Source organism: Amblyomma mixtum, chromosome 9, assembly GCF_055824585.1.
Source record: "Amblyomma mixtum isolate Tamu chromosome 9, ASM5582458v1, whole genome shotgun sequence".
Taxonomy (NCBI): domain Eukaryota; kingdom Metazoa; phylum Arthropoda; class Arachnida; order Ixodida; family Ixodidae; genus Amblyomma; species Amblyomma mixtum.
In genome coordinates this window covers 63,501,165-63,518,665 of record NC_143020.1, presented here as the reverse complement: position 1 = coordinate 63,518,665, position 17,501 = coordinate 63,501,165, and the positions used below count along the sequence as shown (strand labels likewise).

The following is a 17,501-nucleotide window of genomic DNA, read 5'->3' as shown; positions in this document are numbered from 1 at the left end:
GTGAATGGGAAAAGCAGAATGTTGAGAAGTAGGGGTATGAATGCAGCCTATGCTCTGAGCTTAGGTCAGTGTTGCAGCCCAAGACTTGCTCCTGTTACCCCGTGCCTGAAGAATGGTCATAAAAGAACAGTGGAAGAAAAGAAGGAAACCAAGACGCTTCCCACTATCAAGCCAGCGATAGGTGTTGTTTCAGGAGGAGCATCCATCCTGCGAATGTTGCTCTCAAAACTTTAGTGGCATCAAATAGAGAGAAGATAGATAGGGGAGGTATGTGAACCTCCCAGTTCACTTTCAAAAGATCTGAGAAAGACTGGATGCTGCAGCAGAAAAAATTTGTGCTTTGAAAGCACGAAAGGTTGAATGCATCAGAGGGAGTGCATACTGATGAGTATGCACCGGCAGGTGATGTGATGGCTCAACAGGAGTGGTGGTTGTTTGATTTTAATTTTAACGAGAAAACTAAACTGCATCTTTGAGGATCCGCACACCTTGTCCACCTACTGAGTGAAGCAGTCGCTTGCTTCTCTGACTGGCAGTGGTGCGCTGCTCTGTGTTTTGGCTGCTCGGACAGCCAGTCTGGGAAGTGTACGTGCGAGCGTAACCACTTTATCATCAGTTATAGAAAATCCAGGCTTGTGCTGATGTTCTGAATTGCTTCTTAAAGAACGCAGACCATAATGCTATATGTATATACTTCACTTTAATGCACATTGACGCATTTTCAGTAAAAATAAACAGCTAATGAACATATATTACAAGAATGTTTAGGACTAAACTAAAAATATGACGAATATGCAGCTTTTTATGGCAATGGCTCAAAATCAGAATGCTACCTTGGCAGTGCCATAGTGCAAAACAATTGAGAAAGAACATTACTACTATCTCGGAGTGCACTCATGTTCATCGCAGAGTGTTACGCCCTCTCTGAGGCTGGTAAAAATAATAAATGATAACATTGTGAACGGCATCATTTCAACTGACTCTCTAAGCATACTCACGTGCCTGACTTCACCATACAAATGCAGTTACACCACAAATCGGCGACATCATACACATCATAACAAGAGCCATTTGCAGAATTCCGAGCGAATTCGGAATGAGTGGCAATCAGAAAGCAGATGAAGTTGCTGCACAAGCTCGGCACAAAGAAATCAAGAGTGAACATTCCCTACCAATGGCAATCTACAAGGTCTGTGCTTTATGAGCTTTCAGCCACCATCATTGAAGTCATTAGCCTATGTAACATTTGTACTGCCCAAACTAGAGTGTGCGTGAGTAATTGGTTCCCTAATCAAAATAATCAAATACACTAGAAGCAGTACAAAACCGTGCTGCTATAGGTCCACCTTCTCTGCTTGTTCTTATTGTGAAAGTGTCACCAAAATAAAATGCAAAGCTCACCTCACAGATTTAACTAACTGATGTCACATCTCAAGACTATGTCTATATCACAAAATATACTGTCATGTTCCCCACCAGTCTGTTATCATCTCATACCTACTGCACCTCCAGCTGCACGAACCATGGAAAGACCACCTATCCTCCGCCCGCCCGCACATCTGTCTACATTTTTTGTACGCACTGCAAAAGACTGGAATGACTTGCCTGCCTACGTTGTGTTCCACACTAACCCCATCACTATTCAAATCATGAGCTGTAGCACTGTAATGCTCTGTAACGCACTCATGTGATTTGATACCCCTTGAAAGGGCCTTTCAAGTAGTAAGAAATAAGTAAATAAATGAAGGCATCTAAATGAAATATTGAATTAAATCTTAAGATACACCTAGAAAACCTATTATAGCTGAATGGAATTCATGGTGATTCCAAAAATGATTCATTGAAATCATTCTCTGTATACATGTTTATACATATAGAAACAAATACATTTAAAGATCCTTCAAATAATTGGTCAGGTAAAATAAGACCCACTTCATTTTAGGCATTTTGATGAAACAGAGAGAGAGAGCAAGGATTAATACTTTAATGCGAGGCTTGATTACTTAATTGCCCATCTCAAAGCTGAACTTTTCTTATTAAATATAAGTAGAAATAATTTGCTTATTGTTAAGTTTTCAGGTTGAAAGCTCTTGATGTTAGTTATCAAAGTTATATAATCAAACAAGAAAACTTTGTAAAGCATATATCGAATTCTATTAAAAGTGAATTTGGAGGAATATACTATCAGATGAATAGGTGCTCACAGCAGAAATGGTACAGAGAAATGGCCCATATAAAAGAATTTAAATGCCAATTTACAGAAAAAATAAATCAAATCAATAATTTGTACAGTACAATAATGCTTGCATATGTAGTTGCAAAACAGTTTATGTACTGAGCGGAAGAAAATAAAAGGTACTGCACTCTTTCTATAAGTAAAGCACGAATGCCCGACAGTGTAGCAGCTGTCTTGCGTATTGAAGGCATTCATTGAAGTCATTTTATGCTGCCTTCGCATATCGTACCCATACACTTATACACACAGCTTATTCTTGCAAAAGAAGAGACCTCAACACGTGAGCTTTACGGAGAAGTGGTCACTATAAATCTTATTTGACGCTAATGCGCAAAGGTAGACTAAGTGATCAGGAAAAAACATATCTTCCATTGCTTTATTCCGGATGTCTACTGGTTTTTTCACCCTTGTTTGCTCGTTGGAGAAAGTGGGCTTGTGGACACATGTCTAGTGTTTTTATATTTTTAAAAGAAGAATGCTTATTCAACTGAAAACTTAAGCATAAACGAGGTTTCTTAAAAGCAAACAAGTTCTATCCTTTGGTTTGCGCATGATAGTCGTAGTCGCTCAAGCGCCATAAAACTCGATCAACGCAATACAACACTTACGCTATCTTGTCAACGGTGTTTGCTTTTGTTTACAGGACATCAGATTGCGCCCAGAGTTTGTTTGTTTGTTCTCTGTTTCTTTTTTTACTCCAGAAGATAAATACGGAAGTCCCTGTATGTTGCGAAAAAGGGGAGAGGGAGCTCGCACCCTAGGCTACGGCCTCGTCTACTCCTCTACGAATGCGGCGATATTCATTACAACTACTGAAGGAAAACGCTAGCGCCTGCAATCGCAACGAAACGTAAAACGATCTCATTGCATAGCGTCGCATAATCGCCTTTGCTGAAAACAAACCCGGACAGGAGCTGTATTTTAAAACACTACGCATGATCGGGTCCTTGCAACAATTAAATGCCCTAGCCATGCACTGAAGTCAGCTAAGTATGCGCGATATGCATTGCGCGCAGCGGCATCGAGCTTTCAAAGCGTCGGCAGAGTGCAGTTTCAGTACAGCGAAGAAATATCTCACAGGTGGTTTCTATTCGCTGAGTACACAGCTGCGACGAGTGAGCCATCGCACGCAAAAGCTAAGCCGGATATAAAATTCGGATATAAAATTCAAGCGTTGCGCACCATCGGGTGCGAGATCGAAACCAGAAGTGTGAAAATTCAGTTGCTTTCGATCTTCCTGGAAGGTCACAACAGGCAGTCAGTTTTCAATCATCTATACTTTGCACGCAGATCGAATTTTGCTGCGTCATTAGTATTTATTTGACGCTATATACGGGGTCTTCATTACATGTTTTTTTTTTTTTTTAATTAAACATGCCCCCGTCAACCATGCAGGAAAAATGTACAATGGCGCAAGTGGCATCGCGGGCGGCATCAACAATCGCACACTTTTTGTGTGTTGCCGGTTGTGCCAGTTCCATGATCTGTTGCTTTAGGCATTCGTTTTTGTGTGTTGTCAGTCTGTGAGAAGAAGAAAGAAGCTTTGCAGAAGGAAATCTTCGCGCATACAGAGCAACGATAACTGCATCCGACACGGTGAACGTCACTTTTGCATCGTGCGCGTGTGAAGTCATGGTCCGTCTTTGTGCGCGCGTGCCCAAATGTTACCGCGCAGTCACGTAAGATTCGGGCTTATTAACGCCTTTGCCACCAGCATGAAAGCCGCAGAAGGGTATGACCGCAATACCAGACAAATTGTCTTCAGTGAAACCTGCCGGAGTCATTCCTTTAGACCTGCTACTTCAACACTTGCACCAGCGGGCAAGTAGACGCAGTTGAATGCAAATCTGTAATTAGCGTTAATTTATGTAAATTCATTAGTTGTGTGTCTTCATCCGTGATGCTTGCGTTCTTATATGTGCGTAATCGCATAGCTAATGCAACAATTAGTTCTTTTACAGTCTGTAGCTTTGCTGTAAAGGGAGAGATGATTTATGAATTCTGTCGCGATAACCGTTCATGGTGCATTATGGTGACTTGTGAAAGCTGGTGAATTATATCATGGTGGCGGTACCTGTAACCAGCAGTTTATGCCGAAACTGTTTCAAACAGCTTCACAGCATATCACTTGTCTTTTTTTTTTTTTTATTGTGTATGGAAGTAGTCCCCTTGGCATGCAAGTATAAAGGCTCTTTCCTCGTTGGCGTTGCATAACCCTCCTCGCAGCGCCGCCCCTCCTCCTCCGCTGTAAGAGTGTGTTCGTCCTATTTTCCCGTTTTCGTTTGTTTACTGGATGTTTCTATTGCACTGATTTGTGCACATTGTTTGAATTATTCGTAGCGGCGACTTGGGTTTTCTCGCATTGAACTTACACTGATACCGCGCAAACGTTACCACGTTCAGGAATTGGCGGATAAGTGTTGTATTTGGCATTCGAGGGAAAAGACAAGAAAGTAATTTATTCTTTGAACAAATGCATCGGGAATGAAACAAACTAGATGCAGCATCAGTATTCTCTCTGTATACTTTTTGAGAGCTGGATTCATTCCTTCTGGGACAGTGGCACGCAGTAGGTCAACTGCACACAAATTTATTTTTCCTCTGGTCCAAAGTAAGGAGTGGAAATATTATAAGGAAACCCAATTCGCCTCTACGAATAATTTAAACAAGGTGCACAAATCAGTGCAATAGAAACATGCAGTAATCAAACGAAAACGGGAAAATACGACGAACACACACTTAGAGCTGAGGAGGAGGGGCGGCGCTGCGAGGATGGTTATGCAACGCCAACGAGGAAAGAGCCAGTATAAAATCCTTTTTTCTGCGTCTTAATGTATCTGCATCACAGGAATGAGAAATGCATGACACCGTTCAGTTCCACTAAATACAGCACTTTAAAAAGCAAGACTACATTCCATAGGGATACTAAACAATGCTGGTGTCATATTTTTGTGTCTTTTGTGCCTTTTCTGTGTGTTCTGGTTTTGCAGGCATTCTAGGATATACCTGTAGGCAGGGGAAGAAGATTCCAGCGGAAGTGCTGCCAGCCTATGCTGAACTGTACCTTGATGCTCCTGTTCTGTAAAATATGCAGTTGCGTAAATCGCAGGACGGGACAGGGGGTTCCTGACTCCCTTTTCGCTTAGTGGGGGGGGACACCGCTTGCAAATATCCCCCCCCCCCCCACGTTCTTCCTGGGTCTCCTTGGTACGCATTGAATGATACGAGCAGTACGTGCAACACAGGGAAGCAGTGGGAGCTAGGAGGCCTCTTCAATTCCACAGAACGGCTTAGTCAAGAAACAGTCCTGGAACGTTGCTGAAGTATGCTGAAACGTCGGTGACGGCGAAGAGAGACCGAAGGCAACAACTTAAGTTCATCTAGGGCATTGGGAGTGACGAAGGTTGTTTTTTCCTGTTCATGTTCATCAGCCTCTATCTGCCAGTACCCGCTCTTTAAATCAGTCGAGGCAAAAAATTTTGGTGCGGCGAAGTCAGTCGATTACAGTCTGCCAGGAATCAAAGGATATGTCTTGACTGCGCGTTTTACCTTTCTTTTACTTCAAGCCTCTGCTTTTCTGCATTGAGTCAGTCTGTGAATGAGACGGACGTTAATGGGTAGACGCGCCTGCGTGATCGAGGGTCAGTGCCACGCAAACCCTCGAAGCTTTCTTCGGGGTTTTTCTCTTTTTCGGACTTGGAGAATGTTTTAACAGTGAGCAAGACAGAAGCCGATAGATAGTATCCTTTGGAGGCATACGTAATACTACTTCATGTGAGCTGGACATATTTCTTCAAAAAATGGAAATAAGTACAACACTGAGCAGTGTCTGCCACCGTCACTTTCAGTCTCTTAAAACTGCTTGTCTGATTAGAAAAAGGGGAATGTTCCTTCCAACATCTCGGGCCCATGCCCCCTATGACTAAAAAATAAAGGAGCATGGAGGCCGTGATTGTTTAGTGAGAAAATGATGCTGGTAAAATGCTGATGAAATAGCATAACTACTGTATTGGGATGCTTAAATGGTGCAATATGTGCTTTAGGTTTGAGGAAAGCTAGAAAACACAACATTATACTCGATGCTAGAGGTCTGTACAGGCTGGTATCCGTCTGGCCCTACTCGCCGTTACGTCGGTCCTGACTCTGAACCTGGCCGTGGCGTACCGTTCTTAACAATTTCTAATGTCTGGCCCGGCCTGATGCTCGTTCATTCATGTCTGTGCAGTCCCATTTGCTTCTCGTGATGATATTTCACTGTTAAAAAAAAAAAAACGGAAATGCAACAAGCAATAAACAGACATCTGCGTAGTAGCTGAAAAAGTTGCAGAAACCAAAAAGAGTAAACATCGGGTCCGTACCAGCGACGGGTACCTCCTCAAGCTGGGGACAACTGGAAGAATCGGGTTTTAAAAAGAGTGCTGCATACCATCCTTTTGAGTGGTTCGTGATTAAACATATCAAGAGAAAAAAATTCTAAAAACAACAGATTTAGCACAAGCGTAACCTATTCCTGTCGTAAGCGTGCTAGAACGCTTAACGTCCTAGCACGCAATGATCGCACTTTTACTGGCCTAGCTTTGCTTACATTGCGAGGAGGTTTCATGCAGCAGTGAGAAATATGGAATCATATTGCTTTCAAATAGAGCCCCCTTCAAGCAGCACTGGTAGCTTTATAAAGGCCGAACACTCTCCAATTCCCAAGAGCAGGATCAGGAATCCCAAGAACCACGTCCGCATTGGTTACGAGTGCATGTTCTTGGTAAGACGCTCTTTGGGCTAGGTTTCTACACTGGTGTTTTCAATTCCATTTTTTAATTTTCTTGGGCCACATTTTTAAGCTTAATGCAGATAAGTGCTATTTCACCTTTATGCCAGAATTAGCTTATGTACGTGTCTCGAATGACATATTGATTGCAAGTCATCGCGGTGATATGAACTCTCAACAGCATGGAGGAACTCGGCAGCTGCATGGAGAGACTCGGACAAGGCTACCGGCTAATTACTCCACCCGCATAAAGCTAGCAGTGGGATTGGGACAAAATGCCGTCTTCCCACTTTTCACAGAATCCCGATCTTCGGTCGGCCACAGACATCGCCAGCCTGCCTCGCCCTCAAGCATCCTTTTTCGCGGCAGTAAATAATTCCTGCTAAAAATCAAAGCGTGCAACATTGTTGCAAAAACAGAGATTATAATATGAAGCTAAGCTCGGACTCGCTCACGGCTCCGATCATAATCTGAATCTGAGTTCGGATCTGACTCACTCAGCACTCAAATCATCATCTGATTATGAGCCTGAGTGAGTCTGCTCATGAGTCAGTTTGCTGATCTAGGACTGTGTTTTACTTATTCCTTACACAAAGTCTATAAACAACGCTGTTCTGGCCTTGAAGACTTCTTTTTACTTTACTACACATTGTTTTGAATTGCAGGCATGAGCAGCAGTATTAGGAGGACTCGGAGTACATGCTCGAGGAAGAACCTTTGAAGGCAACCTACTGCTACGAACATATGCAGAACCTTACCTTCATTTATGTGCATGGGCAAAGTTAGGTGCATGAGAATCCATCTGTCTGTGCTAAGGGAACTATCCAGACCAGCTGTGCTAAAAATATCACAAGTGATATTGCATTTTAGCTGGTAAAAAACATTGTTTCAAAAAAATGTGTACTTGCAGTTTACACTGCATTGCCATTGCACTTCTTTTTCCTTGTGCATATCATTTCACATTTTGTGCCTGCAGAAGAAAGAAAACAGCAGAATGTGTAGTCGGACATGGATTTTGTGCATTCTCATTTCCTTGTGCATTGCCATTTGCTCAAAAGCATGCAGACCCTGCTGCTTGTGACATTTATGTTTGTTTTATTGTGACGCTTGTTTTTTCTCCTTTATTGCAGGCCTTTACTGATAAGCCAATGTGTACAGGGTCCCAGAGGAAGAACCCTTCAATACCACACCTGACAACCTTGCATGACTCCATTGCTTGATGCTCATAGCCTGGAACATTGCATGTGTCGTGATTGCAGTGTATTGTGTCTATTGTACAAAGTGAGCTGGAAGTTTTTAAAATTATTTTGCTTGAATTGAGGGATTTAAAATAATAAGGAAAATGGGGACCGCCCTAAAGACAAAAATTTTATTAGCGAACTCGTTTCGAAAATAATATAATACTTTCCGCAGGAATGGCATTAGGCTTGGGATGGAGAGGGAAGGAGGAAATAACGGAAATAAAAATAGCCTCCAACTTCGTTTCTTCTTCTTAGCTCGAGTCATTATGCGGGACTCAGTGGCATGCAGTGGTTGAACAGTTTAAATTAAGCTCGCAATGGGATTCCCATTTCAGTCATGGTACTAACAGAGCGTCTGACCACATAGAGAAATCAGGTGAAGCCTACAACGTGTGTACTCTTGTGGTGGGCAATTAGTAGTAGTAGCAGAATCACATTATCTGGTCACTCGGAGGCTGAATGGCCATGCGGCATTCCAGAAGACAATGGGTGAAATTTGCGCACCTTTTAGGGCACTTCTAACATTCAGGAGTTTTTTATTTCTGTAAAGAAGTCTGTGCTGGTTTCAGTAGGAAATTGCATGTCCATTCATCAAGTAGCTTTTTGACGTGGAGAATTGAAAAAAATATAAGCATCTGGTGCACACCTTTAACAAAGGAGGCCCATTGGTTCCAAAATATTGTGCTGAATCAAAAATACAAATGGCAGAAAATGACGCCTTTGTTTTAGGTGAAAAATGGCATGAATCCCATCCTGTTATCCAGAGATCAAAGCAAGATCACGTCTGAGATGATGGTCATTGTGAAGAACTTCATCTGTGACATCGCATGAAAGCACGAAATGCAATTATGCTGGTACTTGTGTGATTGTTCTGTTATGTGGACGAACTGATTTTTTCATTTATACAATATTCTTTAATTTTTCAATCGAAGCAGAAACATCAATGATGAAAATTGCACGCTTTGGAACTTCTAGGCTTTCATGGCTCTGTGTCTAACGAATCAATGTTTTTCCCGATTCTTGTGCTGTATGGCCTCGAATAGGATATGTGAAAGGTTGCTTACGTAATTCCATGTAGCTCCACCACTTTGCACTCCTGGCTGGGGCTTTGTGAAGACTGTAGCTCTGCAAAACCTGTGCTGTATCGTGTGGTGAATTTTATATTCTCTTATATTTGCCGCTGTTTGCTAGTTTATGGGTGTCGTTTTGGCGTTGCTGAAGAGAGTACACTATGGTTCCTTGTAGTTGGTCACAAGCAACCAACCTTATTTCGTTGTGCACGTAGCATTACTGACCCTGTCCAAACAATATTCATTGCAGTGTTCGTTTAGTCTGCATCCTGACATCTTTCGTTTTGTTTTCAGGATTTTTTCAGACTAGGCAACATTTTGCTGTATGGAGTGTCCTATGACAATGTTTATTTTAGTTTTCTAACAATATTGAGTGTTGATCTGCACATCTGTAATTCATCGTGTATGAATTGCATTTCATGATGCTAGTACGGGCTTTTATTTGTCTGTAAGGTGTAAATTGTTCTGTTAAAATCCAAAGCCATTTGAAAAAATTGGCCTGCGCTTTTTTTAAGCTGTGCGTTCTAGTGGTGCTATTCACTACTGCACAATGCAGTGCCAGTTTTATCGGATTTTCTCACCCGCTGTGTCTGTTTTTTAGTTTTGCCCGACCAGTTCCCTTGCATCACTGAATGTTTCTAAAATTATTATAGTGCTGCTGTGATTTCTGCTCAGAATAATGCAACAACTGATGACAAGGCACACTTTTGCTCGCTGTTTCTCGCCACATTCACTCTCCCTGCAATGGTGGCCTAGTCATTGGAGCGTGCATCTCGCATGTAGGATGTGCAGGGTTGGATTCCCTGTGCCACTGGGTACCCACCAGTGGTACGATACGCAAGCTTCCCCCCTGGCTTCTGCTGGGTGGAATGCCTGGAAGTGGGTCTTAGACTTCCCCTGGTGTTGATGAAGGTCCCTTATATCACGATGCATCATCATTGGCTCTCACTCTCGTTACTGTCCTATGAGCTCACCTGATCACCATGTTCTCAGGGATCGGCTTCTTCCGTGCCGACCATGGCGTTCGAAAAGCTGGCCGCCTTAAACCTCTTTCAGAGCAGCGCATTGAGAACCTTATGTCATGGTTATTTCTTCCTTTTTTTCGCCCTGATTTCTCGTCCCAAAATTTGGGATGCAGGTGTCATAGAAGTAAATATGGTGTGCTCTAACTGCACTTAAGACAGAGTAGTGTGCAGTTTCAGATGTGCTTCTACTCGATTAATTGCACTCTTCGAGACGGTGGAGGCAAAACATGATGTTGAGCACATTGGCAACATTCGTGGCGAGCTGTCAACTGCGCTTTTCTACAAGTAGCTATGCTCTGAAAGTTTTTTTTTCCTGTGCGCAGTACAACGGGTGCAAGAGGTTTATTAAAAGAATAATGCTCTGTCAATGCGTTTTGTCATTAAAAATAACACACTCGTTACTTCTTAAGCCTGAGTAGGTAGTCTTGTACTGTCGCTCCCATGAAGCCAGAAATGGTCCATGTTCATTCGTCGATGGAATAGCTGTTGGCATGGTTCCAGTATAAATTTGTAGGCAATCGTCAGTTTTTCGTGAGCATAAGTATACTAATCATCTGTATGCAGAATTAAAAGTTGGCAATATTTGCCTTAGAACTCTCTTCTTTCCAGGCTCGCCCTACTGTATTCACAAAACCCGAAAAAGCTGTTTTACTTGTGTGTATTCCATATTCACCACCTCATGCAGATAATGCTATGTGAACTTTTGCACTCTTAATCTTTTGTCTTAATGGATACAATCTGGCTTTCACATGCAGGTTCGAGCTCTGGGGACCACAAACATGGTGTACCTTCATTGCAGTACTCACCAGGTTAGAGTCTGCAGTTTTTCTTCGTATATGCTTTCATAAAGGTTGTCTTTCAAAGAGGAGGTTTTAGGATACGGAAGCTTTAGTTTACTGAACTGTGGTGAAGGATCGTGATATGTACCTTCAATATTCTGGAAAGTTGTTTTCTGTGATTTGTCAACTATACTCATCGAACTAGGACCAATATGGGTTCTGTTCATTGCAGCCAGAAATTGTACAAGAGACCAAGGCCTCGTATGGCTTTTAGCCTTTAGCCTTTTCCTCTTATTAGACAATCTCTGAGTAGCAAATAAAATAAAAAGAAATGGCTTTATGCATTGGGCTAAGCATAGCTGACTGCCACTTGTTTTGCTGTTATGCCCACCTGTGACTGGAGAAACATCTCGACCATAGAGACATCTTGTTTCAGGCCTGAGTTCTTGGTTGATCATCTCTTGAATAAAACTTGATAGACATCCACAGCTTTTGATGAGTGTGTCCTTGGCATTCAACTTACTGCCTCTGCAACGCAGGTTCATTCGGGACACTGAGCGACCATGGCACACCCCATCTGCAAGAATCAACCAGTGAAAGCCACGCTGCAAGCCACTGCCCAGAATCTACTGCTTCTGTCATGAGTTACCACCGGGGCAAACCCACAGGAAATAAGCCGCACGAATGCACCCATTGCAACAAGGGATTCAAAAGAAGATACCATCTTTTGCAGCATCTCCGAATTCATACAGGTGACCGCCCATACTATTGTAACGACTGTGGAAATAGCTTTGCACGAAAGGACAATCTAGAGGCACACCAGCGCACTCATACAGGCGACCGCCCTTTCCATCGTGACGATTGTGGGAAGAGCTTTGCAGATAAGTCCAATCTGAGGGCACACCAGCGCACTCACACTGGTGAACGACCTTACCGCTGTGACAGCTGTGGTAGCAGCTTTACACTGAAGGCCCATCTGAAGGCACACCAGCGCACTCACACAGGCGAACGTCCTTACCGTTGCGACCATTGTGGTAGCAGCTTTGCAGAGAAAGGTAACCTGGTGGTGCACATCCGTACCCACACGGGTGAAAAGCCGTTCCAGTGCCAGCTGTGCCCCATGGCATTTGCAGTACATTCAGGACTTGCAAGGCATGTTAGATCCCATAAGGGCGAAAAACCCTACCAATGTGACCTGTGCCAAAAGAGTTTCATCCAGAGCGATAATTTGAAACGGCACAAAAAGGCGATTCACAAAAAGTAGGAGTGGTTCGTGATGCCCTTAGTCAAAATGTTTTTCTAGCTACCATTTTGTATGCAAGCTAACAAGATTTTAGCAGAACGTCCTATGAAAGGTGTAGCAAGCCTGCATCATTAACTACATTTGTAAGTTTTGTTCACTTTGAGGGAGTTTTCAGAAAACAACATTTGCTGTTCCCTTAGACTAGACATTCCCGCTAAGTATTTCCTCAAGATGGAGAGTGAGCCTGCTGTGCTCGTAATCTTGCATGAATGGAAATAATATCGCTGTCATACCTGTTACGCATCACTTCTTGTTGGAGGGTGCCATTGAAAAACTTGATCTCCAATGTTTATTGCTGCTGGCAGTTGTCAGCCTGCCTCAGTGAAGAAATTTTGTGGAGTAAAAGCGTAAAAAACAATTATTTTTAGTGCTTAAGCCTGAGTTAGCTAATTTTTGTGACAATCAAAATAAATTCAGTCATTTATGTCACTGAACTTATAAATGTTTGTATGACAACCGAGGAAAACTTGTTGTGTAAATCTTTGTGTGTTTATTCCAGCAGTGTTAGTGGCAGGAATGAGGGAGGACTAGCAGGTGTCCAGCCTCAAAATGATGTGTCTTGCGTTAATTTGATGGTTTGAAGAGTTCTCATAGGTTTGTAACGGGGACTAACAAAAGAGTTCACTAACGTCTGCTTTACCATTACTAAGAGCACTGTGTCTGCTGGATACAAATGGCATAATATTTGTGGATCATTGTTCGGCACCATTTTTATTTTTTTTGGGGTTGTCAAAACATCAGCGGTTTGGGACCATTTCACACTTTGCTAGCTTCTGTGTTCTTTTGGTGTTACTTGAGAAAGCCTTGTCAATTTACATAAGGTGTTCATGATAGCATGCTGCAAGGGTCGTGGCTGCTGAAACAAAGAATACTGTGATTAGTGCCTACAAAAAACACTGCAATCTTGTGGTCTATTGTAAAGCTTGTAATTTGGGTCCATTGTGTGAAATTCCTTAGTGCACATGAGCAGTATTTTTTAGCAGTTTCCGTTAAAAAATGTTGAATACATTCTGGCTGTTTGTAAAACTCTCTTGCTTGACATACTGTGCATTAAAATTCAAAAGCATTGCAGTTCTTCAAAAAGCTGTTGGTCTTTTTTTTTTTCATGTTATACTTCGAGCATCCTTAGTCATCACTGTGCCTTGCATCCAGGAAAGAACTGCTAACAGTTACAGATGACAGCATAAGTAGCAGCACTGACGGACAGTACTAACTGATAGATTGCAGCAGTAAAGAATACCGCAAACACAGGTAGTGCTTTTTCAGAAGCTTCTCCAAGTTTTTCTCTCGTACTGCAAACGGGCCATATCTTGAAAGAAGCCAAACACAGTATTGGATGGTAATGAGTTGGATTACCAGATGAGATTAGGAAGTGTTTTGGGATGAGGTGGCTCTATCTGTCTGGAAAACCACAGGGTGTATTTAGGGTGAGTGAGAGAGACTTTTATTGTGCTGTGGATGTAGTTCGGTTCACAAAATTGAAGATAAAATGTTTGTCAGCAATTATACTAGTCGCCTTGTTTCCATGAAGCCACACTGAAGCCGCCATTGCAGCAGAGTGGCTCTAAACACTGTCGTTTTCTTCGTAGACCTATGGCCGTACAAGCTCCAGGCTAAGAGTGTCCCTTCCGATGCCCTTAATTTATTCTTTTACCCTCTCTTCTGAGTGCAAAGTACAATAAGGAGCAACATAACAGTCCCTATTGGACAGTTCAAACTGGCTGGAGTAAACGGACAATGAAAGGGCCACTCTTCCTCCGCTTGGGCTCCAGGAACCACTGTACACTGGATTGTCAGTCTATGCACAACCCCCTTATCCATGGCTTAATCTACAAGCTTCCTGATGACAAAGGCTCCACTTAAAAAAAAAAAGTGGCTGTGGTGCATCACTGTATGCAACAGTGATTGGGAAAAGCAGATTGTAGAGAAATAGGGGTATGAATGCAGCCTATGCGCTGAGCTTAGGTCAGTGTTACAGCCCAAGAGTTGCTGCTGTCAGCTTGTGCCTGAAGAACGATCGTAAAAGAACAGTGGAAGAAAAGAAGGAACCCAAGATGCTTCCCACTAGCAAGCCAGCGATACATGTTGTTTCAGGAGGATCATCCATCCTGCGAATGTTGCTCTCAAAACTTTAGTGGCATCGAATGGAGAGAAAAGACTGATAGGAGAGGTATGGGAAACACCCAGTTCACCTTCAAAAGATGTGAGAAAGACTGGATGCTGCAGCAGAAAAAATTTGTGCTTTGAAACCACGAAAGGTTGAATGCATCAGAGGGAGTGCATAGTCACGAGTATGCACCGGCAGGTGATGTGATGGCTCAATAGGAGTGGTGGCTGTTTGATTTTAATTTTAACGAGAAAACTAATTGGCATCTTTGAGGATCCGCACACCTTGTTCACCCACCGAGTGAAGCAGTCGCTTGCTTCTCCGACCGGCAGTGATGCGCAGCTCTGTGTTCTGGCTGCTCGGACAGCCAGTCTGGAAACTGTACGTGCGAGCGTAACCAGTTTATCATCAGTTATAGAAAATCCAGGCTCGTGCCGATGTTCTGAATTGCTTCTTAAAGAACGCAGACCATAATGCCATCTTCTACATGCTTCACTTTACCATACATTAACACATTTTCCGAAAATATAAAAGGCCAATGGACATGTATTAGAAGAATGTTTAGGAAACTAAAAATACGATGAATATGCAGCATTTTATGGCAATCGTTGAAAATCAGAATGCTACCTTGGCAGTGCCGTAGTACCAAAGAATTGAGAAAGAACATTACTACTATCTCAGGGTGCACCCATCTTCATTAAAGTGACTTTAATCTTCATCACAGTGTTACGACCTCTCTGAGACTCTAGAAGAAACAATAAATGATAACATTGTGAACGGCATCATTTCAACTTACTCTCTAAGCATACTCATGTGCCTGACTTCGCCATACAAATGCAGTTACACCACTAATCGACGACATCATACACAACGTAACAAGAGCCATTTGCAGAGTTCCAAGCGACTTTGGAGTCAGTGACAATTAGAAAGCAGATCAAGTTGCTGCACAAGCTCGGCACGAAGGAATCAAGAGTGCACATTCCCTACCAATGGCAATCTACAAGGTCTGTGCTTTATGAGCTTTCAGCCACCATCATTGAAGTCATTAGCCTATGTAACATTTGTACTGCCCAAACTAGAGTGTGCATGAGTAATTGGTTCCCTAATCAAAATAATCTAATACACTAGAAGCAGTACAAAACCGTGCTGCTATAGGTCCACCTTCTCAGCTTGTTCTTATCGTGAAAGTGTCGCCAAAATAAAACGCAATGCTCACCTCACAGATATAACTAACCGATGTCACATCGCAAGACTATGTCTATATCACAAAATATACTGTCATGTTCCGCACCAGTCTGTTACCATCCCTGCCTACTGCACCTCCAGCTGCACGAACCATGGAAAGACCACCTATCCTCCGCCCGCCCGCAGATCTGTCTACATTTTTTGTACGCACTGCGAAAGACATGAAGTGACTTTCCTGCCCACGTTGTGTTCCACACTGACCGATTGACCACTATTCAAATCATGAGCTGTAGCACTGTAATGCTCTGTAACGCACTCATGTGATTTGATACCCTTTGAAAGGGCCTTTGAAGTAGTAAAAAATAAATAAATAAATGAAGGCATTGAAATGAAATATTGAATTAAATCTTAAGATGCACCTAGTGAAACCTGTTATAGCTGTCTTGTGGAAGGTAATGGCAGCGCAAAAAACGGGGACACAAGAGAAACACAACATGTAGTTGCAACATGTAATTGCAACATGTTGCACATGTAGTTGCAAATCAGTTTATGTACTGAGCGGAAGAAAATAAAAGGTACTGCACTCTTTCTATAAGTAAAGCATGAATGCCCGACAGTGTAGCAGCTGTCTTTCGTATTGAAGGCATTCATTGAAGTCATTTTATGCTGCCTTCGCATATCGTACGTATACACTTATACACACAGCTTATTCTTGCAAAAGAAGAGACCTCAACACGTGAGCTATACGGAGAAGTGGTCACTATAGATCTTATTTGATGCTAATGCGCAAAGATAGACAAAGTGAGCAGGAAAAAACATCTTCCACTGATTTATTCCGAATGTCTACAGGTCTTTTAACCCTTGTTTGCTCGTTGGAGAAAGTGGGCTTGTGAACACACATGTCTCGTGTTTTTATATTTTTTAAAGAAGAATGCTTATCCAACTGAAAATTTAAGCATCAACGAGGTTTCTTAAAAGCAAACAAGTTCTATCCTTTGGTTTGCGCATGATAGTCGCAGTCGCTCAAGCGCCATAAAACTCGATCAACGCAATACAACACTTACGCTATCTTGTCAACGGTGTTTGCTTTTGTTTACAGGACATCAGATTGCGCCCAGAGTTTGTTTGTTTGTTTTCTGTTTCTTTTTTGACTCCAGAAGATAAATACGGAAGTCCCTGTCTGTTGGGAAAAAGGGGAGAGGGAGCTCGCACCCTAGGCTACGGCCTCCTCTACTCCACTACGAATGCGCCGATATTCGTTACAACTACTGAAGGAAAACGCTAGCGCCTGCAATCGCAACGAAGCGTACAAGGATCTCGTTGCATAGCGCCACCTAATTGCCTTTGCTGAAAACAAACTCGGACAGGAGCTGTATTTTAAAACACTACGCACGATCGGGTCTTGCAACAATTAAATGCCCTGGCCATGCACTGAAGTCAGCTAGGTAGGCGTGACATGCATTGCGCGCGGCGGCATCGAGCTTTCAACGCGTCGGCAGAGTGTAGTTTCAGTACAGGGAAGAAATATCTCACAGGTGGTTTCTATTCGCTCAGTACACAGCTGCGACGAGTGAACCTTCGCACGCAAAAGCTAAGCTGGATATAAAATTCGGATATAAAATTCAAGCGTTGCGCTCCATGGCATGCGATATCGAAACCAGAAGGATCAAAATTCAGTTTTGCTTTCGATCTTCCAGGAAGGTTACAACAGGCAGCCAGTTTTCAATCATCTATACCTTGCACACAGATCGAATTTTGCTGCGTCATTAGTACTTAATGGAGGTTGTATA

General features: G+C 42.6%; 1 protein-coding gene across 8 annotated transcripts in view; it reads left to right on the top strand.

Moving 5' to 3' along the window:
- LOC149329352 (uncharacterized) overlaps positions 1-17,501 on the top strand; it is a 245,431-nt gene that overhangs the window by 121,504 nt on the left and 106,426 nt on the right. For 2 of the 8 annotated variants that reach the window (XM_089561857.1, XM_089561847.1), the window contains exon 6: positions 11,656-11,868. The exons of 4 other annotated variants lie outside the window; for them this stretch is intronic. In XM_089561857.1, the coding sequence (XP_089417983.1) occupies positions 11,656-11,868 (213 nt within the window). Of the gene's footprint in view, positions 1-11,092; positions 11,147-11,655; positions 12,889-17,501 lie in introns of those variants that run through there. 2 more of the 8 variants (XM_089561848.1, XM_089561852.1) reach the window with 2 other exon arrangements.